General features: G+C 40.7%; 1 protein-coding gene and 1 long non-coding RNA gene across 8 annotated transcripts in view; one reads left to right on the top strand and one right to left on the bottom strand.

Annotated features, from left to right (window-relative positions):
- Positions 1 to 624: 624 nt before the first annotated feature.
- myocd (myocardin) overlaps positions 625 to 20742 on the bottom strand; it is a 25944-nt gene continuing 5826 nt past the window's right edge. For 2 of the 7 annotated variants that reach the window (XM_086017691.1, XM_086017694.1), the window contains 10 exons: positions 12620 to 12804; positions 11594 to 11698; positions 11200 to 11513; positions 9646 to 9802; positions 9042 to 9560; positions 7486 to 7986; positions 5963 to 6109; positions 5680 to 5793; positions 4926 to 4983; positions 625 to 3710 (listed from right to left, as the gene is read on the bottom strand). In XM_086017691.1, coding sequence (XP_085873817.1) covers positions 3127 to 3710; positions 4926 to 4983; positions 5680 to 5793; positions 5963 to 6109; positions 7486 to 7986; positions 9042 to 9560; positions 9646 to 9802; positions 11200 to 11513; positions 11594 to 11698; positions 12620 to 12804 — 2684 coding nt within the window. In that variant the 3' untranslated portion in view covers positions 625 to 3126. Of the gene's footprint in view, positions 3711 to 4925; positions 4984 to 5679; positions 5794 to 5962; positions 6110 to 7485; positions 7987 to 9041; positions 9561 to 9645; positions 9803 to 11199; positions 11514 to 11593; positions 11699 to 12619; positions 12805 to 16894; positions 17054 to 20742 lie in introns of all 7 variants that reach the window. The other 5 variants (XM_086017688.1, XM_086017689.1, XM_086017690.1 and 2 more) reach the window with 5 other exon arrangements.
- Positions 16222 to 20742, top strand: part of LOC147129534 (uncharacterized) — a 19079-nt gene continuing 14558 nt past the window's right edge. Inside the window, exons 1-2 of the long non-coding RNA XR_015082793.1 lie at positions 16222 to 16347; positions 17759 to 17829. This is a non-coding gene — a long non-coding RNA (uncharacterized LOC147129534). The remainder of the gene's footprint in view (positions 16348 to 17758; positions 17830 to 20742) is intronic.

Raw genomic sequence — 20742 nt, 5'->3', positions numbered from 1 at the left:
GCTTCTGTCAGGTATATACATTTTTTTTTTTCATGGTTGGGGGATGTTATTGCTAAATGAACCCAAAGACCAGATGCCACGATTGCAAGGATGAAAGGTAAAAACATCATTTTAACACAGAAGGCTGAAAATAAAGTCAGTCACCAGAAAAGCTTGAATACTCGATGATAGTGATTATTGGAATATTGGGAATCTATGGAGAATTATTCCAGAACTTTCTTGGTGTTTTCTTGTAAGGGTGAGAGAAAATATCATTAGTGCAATGTATTGTTTTGTTTTAGCATTAAATATCAGTACTATAGGTGTCAGATGTCCAAGTATTGTCTGGCAATTTTGACCTCTTTAATATGTGATCACATTAAATGACAAATGGAAATATTTTTTTATTGCATACAATGCACAACTTCTCTTAAAAAAACATAAAATAGAAGTACAATGCACAGGGATGGTTGATTTACATTTCTTTATATCATTTTCTTCAATAAACCTTTCTTTCTGCTTGATGACTGTTTTACGTAAAAGAAAAATGTTCTCTTCACAAGCGTACCTATTGTCATGTTTCCTAAAGATTCACAATCCATTTTGTTTAGGTTTTGTCTTTCTTTGGAGCTGGGAAAAGTAGGATTTTGCTAAACTTTTATTAAATGTCGTATAAAGCCGTTACCCACGCTACAATAAATTGGTGATCAATGTTTCGAGAGAACATGTGAAAATGGTAAATGTACTAAAAGCTGTTGTTTGACATTTTGGGAAACACGTAGCCTTCGAGCAGCATCGAGCAGAGTCATTTCCCGTAAGAAAAGCAAAGAGCTGCCAAACGTGTGGTAAGTATTTACACGTGCAACAAAGTAGAATTGCTTATTAGAGCACCTACTTTGTAAAAGCCAACTGTGGTGAGTTATAAGGCAGTATTCACAGTAGAAATCTGTATACACTTATACTTATATATTACATTTATTATTCACAAGTGCTAGTAATGGACATGGAAATGATTGAAGAAAAGGATTCATTATGAAGTGGCTATTTCCGTTTGCATCACATTTTAAAAGACAAATGTCTGTGGTCAAATGGCAGCTTTGGAGTTTGCTATTCAATCCAAAACAAGCGGCAATCTCTATATAGAAAGGAATGTCAGTATAAATACATGAAACGGTACAAATATTTTTACACCAAATAAATAACTGTGGCTGGCTTGGAGGGTGAACATTTTAGGACAAAAAAGAAGGATTTGTTAGAAAAATAGAGATTACAATGACATTTATCTGACATTGTTTTAAATGCTTGCATGGAAGCAGAAATGATAGTATATGCACAATTTCTGCTGATTAAAATAGATACGATCGACACATTTTCAAAGGCATTAATTTGTTTTTAATAATGCCATTCCAAGGATAAATATTTTAAACAATGAAAAAAGTTTCGAGTTAAAAGGGTCCCTCAAAGGATGCCAGCCATCTCTACACATGAGAGTATAACAAAATCTACACACCCCTATTTTAAAGATTTTTCTGATCAAGAAAAATCAATCCACATTTTTTTTCGCCATTACTGTGACCTATTAAATTGTACAATCAATTGAAGCAAATGACAACAAAAGACTACTTGAACAGTTGAAATTCATTTGTGTTTATGTGTGTTCTTGCTTCCATTTAGCATAAGTTTGAATGTGATTGGTTGATTCTGAACAAAGCCACATCCCCAGTTATACGAGGGTGTGCACACTTGTGCAACAATATTATCTTGGTTATTTTTAATTTCAGTTTTGATTTTTTAATCGTACGGGCCGTAGTTCATATCAATGGTGGAAAAAGTTTAGATATAATTGATCTTGATCTCATTTTTTTACATCACAAAAAACAGACATTTCAACAGGGGCGTGTAGACTTTTTATACCCACTGCATATTTGTAATATCACAAAGCAAAGTGTATCAAATACTGTATCAATTAAACTAAAGGTGCACAGTGAGTTTTGTTCATATTTACATTCAAAGATGTAGTTATTAACACAAACATAGGCCCCAAAACTAAAAAAAAAAATACAAATTAGGCTTAGAGCAGCAATGCTGCAACATTTCAACATTTTATTTTAAGTGGGTATGATAAAGCGTTATGGTGCCTATGATTGTCTGGAGAACATTTAATTCATATTAATTTGGATGTTGTTTATGTTTATTGGATCCCCATTAGTTCTTGCAATATACAAGAGTGAATTGTGCACTCGCATCATGTCAAAAAGGACTTGGGAATTTGCATTTCAGGGATGACTGATTGTGATTCTGTCGCACATTCGGGGGTTAAAATACAGTCTTGAAACTTTTGATCCAAACTAATACATAAAACAGTATTTTAAATTTTGACCTCATTGTGTTGGTTGTCCTGTGTTGTACTCAAACACTTGACCTCTTTCCCGTTCCCTGCTGGCCCAACACTCACATTGCGCCACAGTCAACTATCCCGAGCGTCTTTGTGTACTCATCGTCATTTTGCGATGTGACACGGCATGAATGCATGCTTACTGGTTTTCAATTTTTATTTTTTTTTTACCGAGTGAAAAGTGATATTCACAACAGTCTGGAAAAACAAACTAGTGTTTTTCCACTGTCATTGCCGCTGGCTCTTTAGAGAACTTTACTCTCTTAAATCTATTATTCTATTACTTTATGCAAATGACACTTTTCATCCAAAGGCTTCTTTACACAATTATGGAACGTGGTGGTTATCCTAAATAACTGACAGGAAGAATGATCCCATCTATCTTCCAGCTGCGTTGAGGCCAGGAACGTGTACAGTGTGGGAGTCCGAGTTAAGGCTGCTTGACCATGAAGTTTGGGCCAAGGGACAATATACAATTTTTTAAACAACCCCCCCAAAAAATTTAAACAGCAAGATCATGTGTTTTTGAAACATTTTCCTTAAATAATGAAATGATCTTAATGCATACACATAAGGTGCATAATGATAAAGTCTATTTTGGCGTTGAATCAGGATTGGCCTGAATCAAGATTGTTGGGCCGCGGCTCTTCAGAGTTCGATTATTTTCTCAGCTAATGCTGTAGTTGATTCTTGTGATCTGTACAGTTACTCAAAGCGGATGTCTTGGCTTTGCCTTGTCAATCTGTCAGTGTTCACCAGTGCTCCAGGTGAAGGTCCATAGCAGAGTTTAAGTTAATGTCGGTGACATCCAAGAACTCTGCGTTGAAAATGCTGGGCACAATGGGCGTTGGAACATTGAAGGCAGCGGTTGAGGTTGGCGGCGTTAGGTCCAGCCACTCCATCGTCTCCCACGGGGTTTCACTGAAAGCCATGCTGACCGTCCCCTGCACCTCGGGGATAGCAGACACCTTGTTGAGGGGTGAAAGTGGTGTGTCCAGCAGATCTCTATTGGCCCCAACTTTGTCCTGTTGGGGATGGTGAGGATTGCGCTGGTGGTTATGGGGGCTGCTGTATCCTTCGCTGTCTCGGTTTCCGTCGTCTTCTTGGTGCCCGTCATCTGTGGCCATCTTAACAGAGGTTGCCTCCACTCCCCTGCTCATTGGGCCCAGCAGAGTCTCCAGGTGGTCATAATGAAGCTGCGTGGGGGAGTGGTGTTCGTAGTGGCGGTGGAGCCTTGGGACGAGTAGGCTGGGGTACCCTGGGAACACAGTAATGTGAGGCAAGACTTTGGTTACAGAGGACCTCTCCTTCTCTTCTCTGGCGTTAGCTGGCATCTCTTGAAGAGAAAGAAGATGAGGGAGTATCGCATCAGGTTGACTGTTTTGTTACCAATATATAGATTTATGAAGTGTCTAGGTACAAACAATTAGCATGTGTTCACACTCAATAGGTTCATGTGAATTCTCTAACAAGATCCGAAAGAGCTATATCAGAAAGTCTGTCTTAATCACTTATATAGCAAGACAGCAACATACGTGGAGAAAGTGAGAAAGCAAATTGATAAAGATTTTCCGTCCTGCACTTTATTTTAGGTACTTTGGTATGAGAACTGATAGAATGCTAACGGGCTATCATTTTCATGCTAATTTATAGCGAGAATATATCTTGGCTGAAAGGGTTAAGGCTGAATAATGATTTTATATCTTGCCCTGTTTTTCGTATTATTTGTCATCAGAATTGAGAAAATGCTAACCCATTGTATTCCGATGAATGTATAGCGGTTAGTGACATACGATATCAACCAGAGCAGAGAAAGTACTAAGGCCTCTTGACAAGGATTTTACATCTTGCTTCTGTATTACCGTACGGTTTTAAATGAGAATTGATAAAAATGCGATATGCCAAACTTTGGTCGGCAATACAGTTGCGATGTTGCAAAAGGTGCCTAAGAATTTTAAGAATAGATGCACAATTCTTAATGCAAAATTCAATTTATGTTACCATTTAGTAAGGTACCTGCGTAGCGAAAGGGATCCAGAGGCCCGAGAAAGACTTTACATGTTTCCGTGAAGTAATCTGTCTAATGAGAATTGATCAAGTGCAAACATGCTAACTGTTGCTTAGCAGCCGTAGTGCATTTTTCCAGAAGCAGGCCCATATATTTATCAAGGAATAATAACATGGGCTGCTTTGCTTAGCAAAGAAATACCTCTACTGCTTAGCATCAAATAACATATTAAACCAAGTATGACACAAATCCAAATATTCAAAATAAACAATGGTGTTGAACGGTTCTGCTTTATACTAGGACGTGTCGCTAATATTTTGCCATGCGCATGTATCAAAATAGCGTGGTTGACGTCACTGTAAACTATAACTTGTAATGCATTGTACTTGAATGTTGATGGAGCAATTATCAACTTTTTTAACATATGATTTTTGATAGTTTGTTTATTAGATCTCAGTAGACTGGGAAAGTGTACCTAATGTCTGTGTGTTTTAGTTTTTGACAGCTCAGATAATGGATGAATATTTCAATATTTCACCTTACCTCCACTTTCAATGAGTACATCCAAAAGTTCATCCATCTGCTGACTTCTGGTCAGTTGCTGTAACACATAAACGTTGAATTGAAATAATGGTGTTGGCTGATTTCATTCGGAAAAGACAAAAGCCTTTAAGCAGACTATAGATTAGCAGAACAGTTCTTAAAACATTTCTTGAAAACCAAGACCAATAAACTGTTCTTAGTTTAAAGATAAATGCTAGTCCAATGGAATCTTTTTACAGTTCCAGTGAATCTGTGTAAAAACAAAATATCACGATTGCTTAATTTGTCCATCACTACCTAACAGCGCTATCACTCAGTTTTGAGTTTTTGCGAGCCATCCTAAAGGTGTATTTAGAGGAAAAAACAAAGATGCCTACAATGTGTGACGCATGATGATTGCGCAGCACGAGGAAAAGCTTCTGCGTCCATGCCAAGACCGAAAACAGCACATAAATTGAGGCAACAAGGGGATTTGTGAAATGAGGTTCCAAGTATTTGCGCATCAGCTTGACTGTATTATGCAGCATTAACTGTGCTAGCAATACTATGCTCGTTTATGAATTCAACGCAAAGTATGCAAATATTTTGCATGTTTAAAAAAAATAAAAATAAAAAAAAAAGACAGGGCTAAGGACAGAGCAAATACAAAAAGAAAGATCAGGATACTCAATAGAATAGAGAGAAATGCCAGTCGGGCAAAAAAATTCAGGGCCAGCCATGATTTGAAGGATTTTAAGCTTGTATTCAAATTTACCTGCATGACTGCATCCTCATAGCATGGGGGCTGGCTTAAGTCAGACGAATGTGAGCTATTGAAGGACACTTGGCACTTTTGGCCAACATGACGAGGAGGGGGCAAAAATGACATCTACATGAAACAGGTGAGAAGTGACATTAGCTCTGAGCCGGAGTTTACCACTCGGGTGTCTTTAACTAAGGAGGAAATAGTTGAACGAACAATTCATTGGGTGTTTGTAAATGGAATGATGTGGTTTTGCGGACGCAAAGTAAGAGAAATCTATCTAATTCTTGTTTACCTTTGGTTGTATATTTGGGTTGCCCGGCTTGGCTGAGCCATTGTGATTGAGGCTGTACTCTGATGTATTGGAATAAACTCCCTGAAGGCCTCTTTGGTCTGTAGGATAAGAACAGTTGACGGGCTGAGTGCCACTCTTATGAGGTACCTGTGGGAAGAGAGCACGCTCAATGTTAAAGCCGTATTCAGTCATTTGCACTTCTAAAGTCACCAATTTGCTAGTCTTTTTACACACAGAAAGCACAGTGTCGAACTTTGCCTTGGCTTTCTCAATAGGTCATGTTGACTTTCATCTTGGCTACATTGCAACATTTAAATAATACTGAAATACTGAACTTCCACACTGCCAAAGATGATCGGGCTTTGAAATGAATCAAATGTGTAATCATTTGAAAATACCGTTGTTTTCACAACTGTGAATTTGACCAAATATGTGCAGGTTATCATAGCAATGATCAACTACTTTTATTTTGACATTGGAGTGCTGGCTAGAATTTTTCAGACCCAACAGTCCATCAATTAATAACCTTTATACGCTATTAATCTAAGGCCGACTACACACTAAGCGCCACTGCCGAACTGATCCGAACAGTAGACAAAGAGTTAACAACCTAAAACAGGTGAGACATAAAAGGAGAGAGTGGATATTTGAGAAGCTGTTGGCAGTGATCGCCTCATTCATTGATTGTGCTCATGTAGTTTCATGACAGAGACTCTCTATGCTTCACTTTTTCAGCCACGTGTACATAGGAAATTATATAATTAAGTCTCATAAAAGCAGGGTCCTACATTAAGCTGTTTTGGGTGGTGGTCTACAAGCCATGTTGTGGTCAACCTCTGAATTCTGAGGCGGATGTGCTAACCGGTCGGCCACCGTGCTGCACGCCTTGGTGGTCGCTTTACAAGTCAAATTTTCAATCGCTGTGAAATTGACCTAAAACTTAAAAAGGTGAGGTCCACACGTGTAAATTTTATGCCCACAATATGAGCTCACGTGATATCTGTCAAGGTGCCCTTGAGCATCCCCAGCCCAGTGTCCCATATGAAAACAATTTCAACCTTAAAGGAAGTCACCCAAACATATTTTTTTCAAGGATATGTTTTATGCAGGCCCACTAGTTGAAACGCCGGCATTTTGATTAATATTATGTGGAATTCGAATTGAGCAGCAAAATCCAGACGTTTTTAGCCATCTCTGGGGGGGCGGCCATTTTGTCACTTCTGTCGACTAAAAATGACATCAGAGATGCTCAGGGCTCAGATAACACCCAATCATGGCTTAGCTTCAGAAAACAGATGAGCTGTGATTGGTGGCCGCCCCCAGATATGGCTAAAAACAGCTGGATAACTCTTATTCCACAAACGCAATATTAATGAGAATGCCTTGTTTCAACTAATGGGCCTGCATAGAACATATTCTTGAAAAAATGTTTGGGTTGACTTCCTTTTTATAGGTTCCACTAATTATTTAAGGTTTGCAGATGAGTGTTCCACAGAGCATTTCTACTGTTAAATGCGTCATACCTGCATAATGCATCCTCTGCCATTGCAGTGGGATGAGAGGTGGCCGCAACCATCCCTCCCCACTGGAGGTGATAGCATATAAGGGTTGCTTGGAGACGACGGCTGGGGGCTTCCGGAAGGCTTTCCGATGGGTGAGTCTTGCGGAGAGCACTGCGGACTGAGGAAAGCGGTCATGGTGGACGGGCTGCCTGAGGAAGGGGCGGAGTTCATACAATGTGGCCCACAATCGCCCCCCATATTAGGGAGCATGGCGTTGCATTGTCCCATGTCCTCCATGTAGTTCCCTGGGGAGCTCTTGATATGTTTGGGGGAGGAGAGCGGACAGCTTGAAGACAATGACATCGGCTCTTGTTTGATGTTCACCTCGTAGGGATGATGGCCCATCATTGCTGGAGTTTGATTATGCACGGGCAGATTGTGGGGCTGAGATGGAGTGATGGTGCCTTGTGTTGCTCCATAGCAACGCTTTCTCTTGTGAAGCTGCATTTTCAGCTCCTCAACCTAACAGCATGGGCATAAGAATAAACATTTGACTCAATACTGATTTATACTGTGTACGGTGTCTCCAGAGAAATTGAAGCTATCTTTGGATGATTTTAAAATGCTCCGTTCTCAGCATTTACATAATTATTCCTGGACATTCTTAAACGTTGGGTAAGCCCCCACTCTGTATTTCCTTAAAACGTAACTCAAAACACATTTTTATTGTTAGGCCTTTGACTCAGCATGAGACTCGACACTGTTTTATTGTTTTAGTGTGTTTACTGTTTTTATGTTATGAATGTATTGTTTTAACTGTCTTTATTTTTACTGTATATGACAGTTTTATTTTATGGACCGCACTTGGTATGCAACAACGATTGTTTTTAAAGTGCTCTTAAAATGAAGTTGAGTTGATTTGAGACATAGACTAGGAGTTTTTTTTTTTTGTTTTGTATTATATTTTTCCGACAGTGTACAGTATGAATGTTTGTTTCTTAGTGTTAAAGGGGAAGTCAACCCCAAACATTTTCATCACAATAACATCACTTATCTAAATTTTGCGTTTGTGGAATATGAGTTAAGCAGCAAAATCCACCTGTTTTTTTAGCCATCTCTGAAGCGGCTATTTTGTCACTCGCTGTCAACTGAAATTGACATCACAGTTGCTCAGGTAACAATCAATCACAGCACACTTGTTTTCTGAAGCTGAGCCGTCATTGGTCATACCTGAGCCAAAATGGCCGCCCCCTGGGATGATCAAAAACGGGTGGATTTTGCTGCTTAATTTGTATTCCACAAACATAATTTTATTCAGAATATCAAATTTAGACTAATGGGGTTGAATAGAACAGATTATTATGAAGATCATGTTTGGGTTGACTTCTTCTTTGAGGGATGAAACAAACATTTGCATCCCCTTATCGTTACTGTTTAAGAAACATTTACATTACAAACATTCGTAGCATGAAAATATTTTTTCAAAAGTATTGGAACAGGGAGGCCTGTTCATTCATTTTCGTTTTTTGGGGGGGGAGTCATTCTGGGATTTGCATTAGAGTACTTGCTGTTCTCACCTGTCTTTGTTCCTGGTGTAGCTTCCATGTCAGCTCTTCAATCACCTTTTGTTTTTCGACAAGCATTTTGTCTTTTTCTGCTTCCATGCCGTCCATTCCTCCACCCTCTCCCGCTCGCGATCCGCCCCCTCCCAGGCCATCATCCACGCCGAGCTGGCCCGGAGATGCCTGCAGAGCAAACTGTGGCGGGGAGGACATGGGCACATCGCTGAAGCTATCTGGGAGCGAGCCACTGAGGGAATGCTCAGAAGATGCTGGTGAGATTGGTGGGGTCGAAGAGGTGCTGGGATAAGGGTAATAGCCTCCCTGGGACAGGGTGCTGGAAGAGGATGGAGACTGGTAAGAAGACAGCGAGCCTGTTGGAGTAACAGGGAAGGTCACTGTGGTGATATCAGAGGAGCCCGATGGAGATGAGCCGGAATTGGAATCCTTGAAGGGCCGGAGTCTCTCAATAAGAGCCGTCTTGGTGCCCGACACAGGCAAACCACGTATACGAAGATGCTGCCGGAGCTCTGATACCTTGCAAAAGAAAACAGACGTGCTTAATTTGCATTTCCACTAAGTGAATTGGAAGCACATAAGGGTAATAAATAGTAGCACCTACTTTAAGGTCATCCAGATTGGCTGGCAAGGGGCTAGGCTTTACTGGGGAGATGTTGTTTTGGTTGGGATATGCGGTTTTGATTGGCGAGGGAGAATTGCTGTCTCCGGTGTTAGATGGACCGCTGGGCGTACAAACTGACAGCTGCTCGCTGGACCCTCTAGAATTAAAGATTCGAACACAATACTTACACTCTAAAAACAGTTGGGGTAAAAATCACCCAATTTGGGTCAAAAATGGACCAATCTACTACTTGGGTCAATTTGACCCAACTTTCTGGGATGTTTTTGCAGATAACGACCCCCCCCAAAAAATGGTTTGTTTTGTACAAAACAACCCCCAACATTTGGGCTGTTTGTACAAAAAACAAAAGAAAACAAGAAGCTGGGTCAAATTGACCCAATTTGTGGAGGGGTAAATTTTTGACCCAAATTGGGAATTGGGTTATTTTTGACCCAAGTGTTTTTAGAGCGCAATAAGAAGAGCAACAGAGTATATTGCGTCATACTCTGGTATTGACTGTACTAACACTTGTCACTCTATGGTAGAGTATAATAGAGTGTTGATGTTAAAATAAATATCATTAGGTCAGGGTGCAAACATTTTTCAGAGTCTGTTAAAATTCATATTAGCATTGGTAATAGGTTTTATAATACATACAAGTCACTTCCTGCAAGTTGTCAACCACAGATCGATTAGAAAATAGGTTGCAGCTCGAGGAATCGTGGCTCTAGCCACCGGAAGTGACGTAGATATAGCTAAACCGCTCGCTACACCATAGACGGTACAATTTACATGCGCTACACAACAAAGCACATTCAATGGCAACCAATGTTTTGGAATTCTTGGAAGAGGATTTTGAAAGACACCAGCCGACAGAAGGGGGCATTATCAGACCGTTCATGATTAGCAGTCACTGAATCCTCCGGCTACTGTGACGTCAAATCTGCGGAAAAAGCCAAAGATGAGATGGGCGCGAGATTCAAACGGCAGACGACACATTCTGAATTGTATTTAGTGATTAAACTGCTGTCTACCAGTGACCTAATCGCATTTTAATGACAGTTATGCCTTGTAAAGGGGGTTCTAGAGGGCTACAGAAACGTTTTCAATGTTTGCACCCTGACCTTTAAAGGGGAAGTCAACTCCAAAATGTTCTTGACAGTAATATGTTCTGCAGCCCCACTACTCTAAATACGGCAGTCTGATTAATACTCAGGTAATGGCCAATCATGACTCAGCTTCAGAAAACAGGTGAGCCGTGATCGGTGGTGATTACCTGAGCCCTGTGCAACTGTGATGTCATTTGCAGTTGACACTAAGTGACACTGAGATGCTAAATATGGGTGGATTTTCTTGCTCTAACTCATATTCCTCAAACGCAATATTAACCAGAATGCCGTGTTTAGACTATTGGAGGGGCATAGAACATTTTATCGGAAAGAAATTTTGGGGGTTGACTTCCACTTTAAAGACATACAATATGTCACTAAAGAAATTGGTTCAGTACGTTTTTTTTTTTTTTTTTTATCACTTCGATTTTGGCCATGTGCTTACTTCTGCATCTGTGTCTGCGGGTGCGGCTGGTAACTGAAGGCAGGCTGTCGCTGCTGAGCCTGGCCATGCATCTGTCCACCGTGTGTGTGCTGCTGAGACTGGGAATGAGTGTGAGCGTGTTTCTGCTGGCTGAGGATCTGCAGCTGTAGGAACAGCTGCTGCTGCTGGAGTAGTCGGGCGTATGCCGAGTCCATAGGTGGAGGCGACTTATCAGCCTTCTGGTCCGGCGGTATATACTGGTGATATTTGAGCTTTTTCACTTTGGGCTTCATGTCTTTGGGCTTCTTATGGCGATTCTTGTCTGATGTCTTGGACTGTTTGGAAAATAAAACCACATGCAAAATATTTATATACACTGTAAAATATGAGAGCATTTTATTCATAATGTGCCTACTTTGACAATAGCAGGAACTGGTATTGGGGGCGTGGTATGGTTGTTACAAACTCCAGACAGTCCTTCATCCTGGCTTTGGTCAGATGGGTCTCTGGTTATGCCCTCCTGTTCACAAATAAAATAAATACGTCAAGATGATAATTAGTTATCACTTTGCAACATCTGGTGATGCCTCTGGGATCCCACACTTTTTCGGTATGTAAAGTAGTTGTTCTAGAACTTTGTTAAAGTTGGAAGTCAACCCAAAAATGTTCTTTACAGTATTATGGTTATGTAGTCCCACTAGTCTAAACACGGCATATTGATTAATATTACGTTTATGGAATATGAGTTCAACAATAAAATCCACCCGATTTTGTCCAAAATGTGTGACAAAATGGCCGCCCCCTGAGATGGCTAAAAAGGGGTGGATTTTGCTGCTTAACTCATATTCCACAAATGCAGTATTAATCAGAATGCCATTTAGACTAGTGAAGGTGCATAGAACATATAGTAAAAAACAATTGGGCGGGTGGGGGGTTGGTTGACTTCTTTAAGTTTAATCTGACCATAATTGTTGTCTTGTTGCAAGGCGCGATGTAATTTAACTCATTCACTGCCATTGACGAATTTACTTGTCTTTTCCCAGTCCAGCCATTCAATCACGAGAGCATACTTATATTCGTATATATTTGTTTTTCATTTTTTCAAACCTAAAGATAAAAGAGAGTCTGAAAATGTCTGGCAGTGAATGAGTTAAATTTAGAATCAACGACTGTATAAATTTAGGTCAGTCAGTCTAGGTGAGAAGGAACTGCTTTCCTGACTGTACCATGCATAAAAATGCAAGAGAAGTGGGATGTAATTTACTTTGACACCACAGGGTGGGAGGACAGGCTAAATTATTAAAGAAGAGACGACAGAACCTGTCAATGTCAAAGTGGGCAGAAACAAGCAGATGGAGAACACTGATGTTTGCCTCTATACATCAGTGGCATGAATAACTCTTGCTAATATGTTTTGGAGACGGTGCAAGGTTCTTTGTACCTGCTGTGTGCTGGTGAGTGCAGGCGAGGAGGAGGAGGAGTGCATGCTGCCGACCACCTCAGACGAAGGGCAGGCTGAGCCCTGAGACTCGTCGCTGTGATGCTCTTCAGGAGACAAACTCTCACTGCTGCTATCTTCCTCAAAGGCATACGAGTCCTCTTGCTTGGGGAATTTGCCATGGTTTACTGCAAAGAAGAACCAAAAGTGTTTTAGTCACCAAAAAAAAAAAGTGCAAGTAGTACAAACCACACTCGTCTTAAAAATAGGGTGTTGGCCCAACATTCGAATTTGGTAATTTAAGAAATTGAAAATGAGCTTATGATTATTGTTTCTGCCATTAAAAAAAAAATCCACTAGACGTTTTCACCGATGAGTTTGAACCAGGAATCCTCCTTTCCTTGAATGATAGAAGATCACTGCCAAGACCAAACAACCTCATTGTGGGTTATTTTTCATACTTGAATATCATTGCTGTCTGATGAAAAACGTGAACTCTTCACTTCATGATTATTTTCACAACTCCGGTCTATTCTAAAGGTATGTAGCTACAATCTTAGCAACCTTTTAACGCCACGTGTACATTCATCTCCAACTGTCATTCCAAACACACTCATCACATTCACTTTGTTTTGATGATGGGAAAAAGAATCACAACACAAAAGGCCTCTATCACAGTTACTTTGTTGGAACAAATCAAATGTCACCAATCCTTTAAAATCTAATTTAAAATCTATTGACTCATGCCGGTCAAAATTAGGTAGGTAAAATTTCCCATTTCACTGTGAATTGTACTGATTTCAATGTGTGTTCTGACATGTAAACATGCTGTCTTATCTTGATACCCATTGTAACAAGCTGAGAGGAATAAAACTAGTGATGGACAAATGAAGCTTCATGAAGCACTTTGTGTGTAAAACTAGTGATGGACAAATGAAGCTTCATGAAGCACTTTTGGATCATTTTTGACTCCACTAGATGGCACTCTTGGTTTAAGGACGCAGTGGAAATGCAATACATTTCCATTGCACTAGCCTTAATTTTAAACCAAGAGCACCATCTAGGTGAGTAAAAAATATCACAAGTGCTTCATGAAGCTTCATTTTGCCATCACTAAATATAACTATCAGTTCTTCTTTTGAAGCCATTATTACGTGACGCAACCACAATCAAAAAGAGACATTCAGGACAAATATTTCATATACAGTGTACATTAAAGGGGACATTGTGTAGAATATAGTGCCATCTAGGGGTGAACTAATAGAATGCAACAACCTAAGTTTGAAGCGTGTGCATTTTGAAGCACACTGCTGAGGAACTACATTGGCTAAGTTTGTCTCCTTCGGGTATCCGTAAAAGAAAAATGGCAGCAAAACATGGCGGCAAAACATGGCAGCCTCCTGAGAGTATGTATGTAATATAATTAGCATTACTAGACTTACGATTATATTTACAAAATGTATGTTAATGTGACATTAATAGTGTTCTTTTAAAATGAATGAGCATTGAAAAATTCAACCATTCGACGCACTGTCTCTTTAGGAGTTGTGTAAAAAAGGCTGTGTAAATGGTTTGCCATTCCTCCTGAAATAAGCAGCATGTTTGTATAGTGTGCTCACGGGTGCAAGAATGAATGTTTGTAACGTGCGACACTTGACTTGCATGTCTCACTGACACCTGGTACACGCTCAGTGTGGAGGTGTTACGCCGCTCTAGTGAAACACTGACATAGACACTTCACATTCTGATTGGCTGGGTTGACAAGGGCCTGAGCCGTGATTGGAGGAGCTGAGAGTGCCTATCTGAGCGAGAGCAGTGGTGTAGATTGGTGTGTATGTGTGAGGGATGGAAGATTGTCTTTTTGCATTCAAACATGTGACAACCCAGAACAGATCCCTGGTTTCAATCACTGCACTGAAACCCATTGACCCTCTGTAACAAACACACACACACACACACACAGACACACACACGCGCGCGCGTATACACGGTCCTCTTCATGAAACTGCGTCAATCAGACCACATGAAGAGACTGAGGTGGCACAATGAAGGGACTTGTACAAAGCTTTGGACACTTCCACTGTTCAAGTGGCTGCTTAGGAGTTACGGTGGGTCACATAGTTTCCAGTATTACTGCACAGAGGTCTAATACTGTGCTCACGGTTCACCGCGTTTTTTCCAGAATATGTTGTATGCAGGCCCACTAGTTGGGATGCGGCGTTCTGATTAATATTTTGTTTGTGGAATATAAGTTAAGCAGCAAAATGCACCCACTTTTAGTCATCTCAGGGGGCGGCCATTTTGTCACTTCCGTCGACTGAAAATGACATCACAGTTGCTCAGGGCTCAGATAACGACCAATCACGGCTCACCTGTTTTCTGAAGCAGAGCCATGATTGGTCGTTATCTGAGACCTGAGCAACTTTGATGTCATCTTCAGTCGATAGAAGTGACAAAATGGCCGCCCCCTGAGCTAGCTAAAAACTGGTGGATAACTCTTTTCCACAAATGCAATATTAATCAGAATGCCGTGTTTAGACTAGTGGGCCTGCATTGAACATATTCTTGAAAAAAATATGTTTGGGTTGACTTCCACTTTTAGGTGAGGGGTTCATACTGCAGGCAAGCGACAGCCTGGACCCATCCGAAACCTTTGTAGGTGGCTTGCTGGAGCCACGCGGTCCCGTTAAAGCTGAGACAAGTGCTAAAAGGTGGGGAGGTAGTTACAAACATACACATAGACCCATCCCAACACACACACGCACACACGCTTGCAAACACACTTCTAAAGAAAGAGGGTGGCCTAAATACAGCTGTTGCTCATCCCAATAAAGCACTTCCATCCTTCTGCAGCAGTAGTGTAAACCAGTTGACTGCATCTTTTTTAACGCCGAGTGTTTACCGAATGATCAAGGCAAACAGAACCACTAACCACTATAGTAAAACATGTACACAACATTACACTGTCAGGAATGATATAAAGAGAGCACAAAACATGGAGGGGATTACAAGACAAACAGTCCAAGGCCCGACATTACGCATAATGGTAAATCAAGTGCGTCCCAGCTGTATTTCCTGGAATCAAAGAGAAGAGCGGCAAGGCGTTTCAAGAGGGCTCCCCAAACACTTGAACCTCCCCACTAAACAATGATTAAACCTTGAGACAAATACACCCTTGTCAAAGAGAACTGGCTTTTATATTTGAAAATAAGAATTCTGGAGATTCAATGTCAATCTTGTTTTTTTCATATGAATTTTTGCTCATTGTTTATATTTTTGGGGGGGTCTCTGCATGTGCAGTATCACCCAATTTTATGTTTTCTTTTTATACAATTTCATTGTCTAATGATTTCAAGAGTACAGTGGATTTGTTAGAAGATTGCAGATTTCTTCTAAATAATAATGCTTTTAAGGTGGTTGAAAAAGGCTTCTAACAAATCGGATATTCAATATAATTGCAATATGAAACATAAAAGTACATTTTCCTCATAAAAAAAACGATTCTACTTATTCAATAGGGTACTCTGTAGATTTAATACACTTTGTTATTGTTTAGAGATTTTGGTTCAGACCTAGGTTAGGTTAGGTTTCAGTTGACTGGGAACCTTTCCTCCGTTACATGTTTCTGTTGAGACTCATTTAGTAATGGACAGGTCAGCCATTTTTAAAGGGTGGTACCATTTGGAAATGTTTGTTGGGTCAGACAAAGACACAGACCACATGAGCAGCCGGTAAGAAATGTTTGGCTCTTTTGTCTAGGACTGTGTATTACAGGCGTGTCGAACTCCGGTCCTCGAGGGCCGCTGTCCTGCCTGTATTCCATCTCTCCCTGCTGCAACACACCTGTTTCAAATGATCAGCTCATCAGCAAGTTCTCCAGGAGCCTGATCCTGATCCCGATAGTTTGAATGTGTTGGACGAGGAAACCTCTAAGACATGCAGGAGGGCGGCCCCCCGAGGACTTTTGTTGTTTGTATCATTTAGTGCAAAAAGAAATTGCAATAAATTACCCCAATAAATTACCCCTAGAGTCGTGATTTTTCGCTCAGATTCGCATTTTAGTTGGTGCATATGTGGGGAAAACACAACAGCTCAAATGCACACTTGAATTACTGTGTCTTAAGTGTGCTCCATTTTATTCAGGTATAATTAGAAAAGCAGCATGCTATCCTTTCAAATTCGGCATGCTGAGAATGCTAATGTGGGGCCACTCGGGTTGAGATGCAGGTGCATTAAATGGTGTGTTAATACACTAGTGAGGCATCTCTCTGCTGATACCTGTCGTCATGGTGAGGGCAGAGTCTAGCGGAATGATATTCTTTTGGACCAGATCCAGCGGCCCCGGCCTGAGAGCAAACTTCTCATTGAGCTCCTCTGCGAGGCGGCCTCGCTCTACCCTCACTTGTTCCTCCAGTGAGGACCTGACTGAGGCCGAGTCTGGAGAACACACAGCAGGGCCACACCATCAACAACATGCCACACTCTAGTACTGGATTGCATTTACTCAAGACACATACTCAAATACTTTCCCTAGATATGAAATGACTCAATGGAACAAATGCAAAAATGATCAGAACTGCTTGTCATTTTTGTGAAAGAGGTGACGTATGCCCTGGAGTGGTGATCACAGGATGCTTGGAGAAAATCTACCATTCAGTCACATTCACATCTATGGACAATTTCAAGGGATTTATTTTCATGAACGGTGTAAAATCTTGCATACGGCGCACCTTGTGACTGCACGGAGGTTGGCGGATCTGATAGAGGGAGAGCTGCGCCACTATGGGAATGGTCACAGCTAGTGATGGACAAATGAAGCGCTTGTGATGATTGACCCCTCTAGATGGCACTCTTGGTTTAATGATGCAAGGAAAATGGAATACATTTCAATTGCACTAGACTTTATCTTTTAACCAACAGGACCATCTAGAGGAGTAAAAAATATCACAATGCTTCATGAAGCTTCATTTTCCTATCACTAGTCATAGCCGACTTCTATAACGACCAATCAAAGCGGCTCCTCTCGGCTTCCTCTCACATTCCAAAAACATGCATGGTTGTTTCATTGAACTCTCTAAATTGTGATTGTGATTGTGATTGTGATTGTGACTGTGAATGCTTGTTTGTCTGTGCGCCCTGCAGTTGGCTGCGGATCATTTCAGGGTGTACTACTGCCCAAAGACAGCCGGGATAAGCTGTAGCTCCAGACCCTTGTGAGTATAAGCGGTGCATTGGATTATAATGAATGATTTCAAATTAATGTTGTGTAGCATGTTGTAATCTTTTATGTCGAAGGTATGTCTTTTTAGCTGCGCATGTTTTTGGGGGTTAAAATGCAGCCATTGTGTTTTTCTACTCTTCCCATATCTGTCATCGGTCCAGTGGCCTCACGCCATGTACAGCCAGAGATACGTTGACTTACTAGAAAAATAAATGAACTGGCTGTAATTAAGGGCTGCAGCAGGTGAGATTTTCAACCTCTCACAATCTCGCCCCGCTAAGCTAGTACAAATAATCACATCCAGGGCAAACCGGCTTAAACATTTCGCTGCAGCACTCGCATGAGCGATTACCTCGAAGTGAGGCGAGCTCACCAAATCATTTTGATTATCTGAGTGTGAGAAAGAGAAACAGAACTTATTTGGTCAAACTGAATTTGAGTCGGATTTTTGAAAGGCCATATCTGTGGATTAAGTGCCAAAAGCAAAGGAAGGATATTGACATTTGTGCTGGACATCTCAGGTAAGGGTATTAATATCCGATGAAATAAGGTATTGTGTTATGTTTAAAACAGGAATCCTTACTTCAAGGTTGTATCCTTGCCAATATAAGATTTGTTTTTTCAGTTTCTGTGAGTGTTTTCTACAGTAGCTTGACCCTAAAGTCGGACCATTTGGAGTAGGCATGCACGCTAATTATCGGACCAATAATTTTTGGCCCGATATTGGAAAGGAAAATTACGTCATTTGTGTCTATCCGATATTGCAAAAAAAACCCCCGCTGATATTGAAAGGCGCATCATACTAACGTACAACTAGCCGAAGTCTCCTCCTCTCTAAAAAACATATTTATTAAATTTTTCACAAGTGCACGGTCTCATTCACTTGAAAGAGAGCCGTAGTTCAGGTTCCCTTGACGGTCACCCGGCCCGACAGCTGTGGCGCTGTCTCGGGGGCGGCCTGCTTTTCAGAGGCCGCTGGAGTGCTTGGACGCCGGACAGTGAATACGTCTGACACCTATTACAGCCTCGGACAAACAAATTTACTTCAAAGTTTACTCATTAAAAATGTTGAATTCTCAGTCAGCATTACAAAGCTGAAATGATTTGATTTTGAGTTTCTACTGGTCACATCCAGTTTTAAAAAAATTGATATTAATATATCTAAATTGAAATTACATTCATATCACGCAAAAAAATGAAACAAAACTCGTTTTACTATAATGTACAGTATACAGTTACGCACAAATGATCCCGCCTAAGGATAAACTACTGTTCCTTCAAGAGTAAGTTGTCACATTGAAAAGCCATTTACTGTCCACCATCAAGATGACATCATCATCTGTTTATAGCCGTAGAGTCTGTCCTGCTGTCCCAAACACCTCGCCTGTCTCTGCCAGGCCTGATTTAATATCACAGAGTTTTAACAGTGTTTAAACTGTGTAACCAAACTGCCTAAAAATCTGCTCAACAACCGCAAACCGGGCCCACATAGGTAGAATGTAACACGATCCAGTGAGTTTGAAGCTGGCTTACACAGTTTCAAACATTCACCGGTCGAATTAAATCATGCAACGCTCTTTAAAGCTATTGTAATACATATACCTTTGGACTGTATTTGTCAAATGTAAACACTACACTAAGAGGTTGGACGTATGGTGCATTAGGCAAGAATAGTTCCAGCCACAAAGGACTAAACGTGGTGCTCAAGATAAAGATGGCGTTTTTACATGGGGACTCATGCAAGAAGAAGTCCACTAAACCTGCAGCTTTCCACTTATTAATTCTATGAGGAAATATTAGATTGTGTATTCTATTGTCTGAACCGACAGATTTGGATGAATGCTTGAAGAGTCTAATAAACACCAGATGTTCCCTTGGTAATATATACAAAGACCCTGTGCCATGTCCATCTATCTATCACCCAGCTGGAATAATCAACCACTCAAAGCAAAAGGGTAATGCATTGCTCTGAAAACAACATAATAGACATTTAAGGTTAGGGCCTTAACAAAATAAAATGGAGTAATGATGCTACTTTCCCGCAATCAATAGATAAAAAAAAAAGCCAATTGAAATAAGGTTGCATTTCCGCTTGCTGCCTTATCAGTGACCAACCTCTACAACCTGATAGGACAGCGCCAGACCTCTGGATTGTGTTCCCTTGCACACTTACCAGCAACCGTTTATCTGGGGACTCGGTGAAAATGGCAAACAGTGCCAAAGATGTCGTTCAACAAATCCTTTTGCCTCAAGTTCAAGCGCCCGTCATGTTGATCCCGCGGGCAAATCACCCCACCAATGCAAAACCCACTAATGATTGCTTTTAGTTCATTACTTCCTCTGCTTTCAAGTACACTGCAAAAGAGGGACCAGAAACAAGGACAAGAAAAGAATTGTAGTGATGGGAAAATAAAGCTTCATGAAGCACTTGTCATATTTTTTTTACTCCCCTAGATTTCCACTGCATCTTTAAACCAAGAGTGCTATCTAGAGGAGTCAAAAATGATCAAGCGTTTCTTGAAGCTTCATTTTGTGCTTCATGGACTTCAAGCACTTGATCTTTTTTTTTTACTCCTCTAGATGGTGGTGTTGGTTTAAAGATAAAGGCTAGTGCAATCGAAATCTATTTCCACTGCATCTTTAAACCAGTGCCATTTAGAGTCAAAAATTATCACAGGTGACACGCACTAAAGAATCGGAAGGAGCCCCCTTTCCACATTTAAAGCTTCAACAAGATTTGGGATTTGGTCTGTGAGAATTCAAAATTCAGACCGAGGTCATCCGAGCTTTTATTGACCTGACTCAACAAAATTGTTCCCACAACATTGCAAACAAAATAAGACATGATTTGTTTTATGTAGAGAATGAAAAAGTCAGGTATTTAAAGGTGTAATCTCTTGACAGA

Source organism: Filicampus tigris, chromosome 19, assembly GCF_054856515.1.
Source record: "Filicampus tigris isolate MCC_2025a chromosome 19, RoL_Ftig_1.0, whole genome shotgun sequence".
Lineage (NCBI taxonomy): Eukaryota > Metazoa > Chordata > Actinopteri > Syngnathiformes > Syngnathidae > Filicampus > Filicampus tigris.
This window is presented reverse-complemented; position numbering and strand designations above follow the sequence as displayed.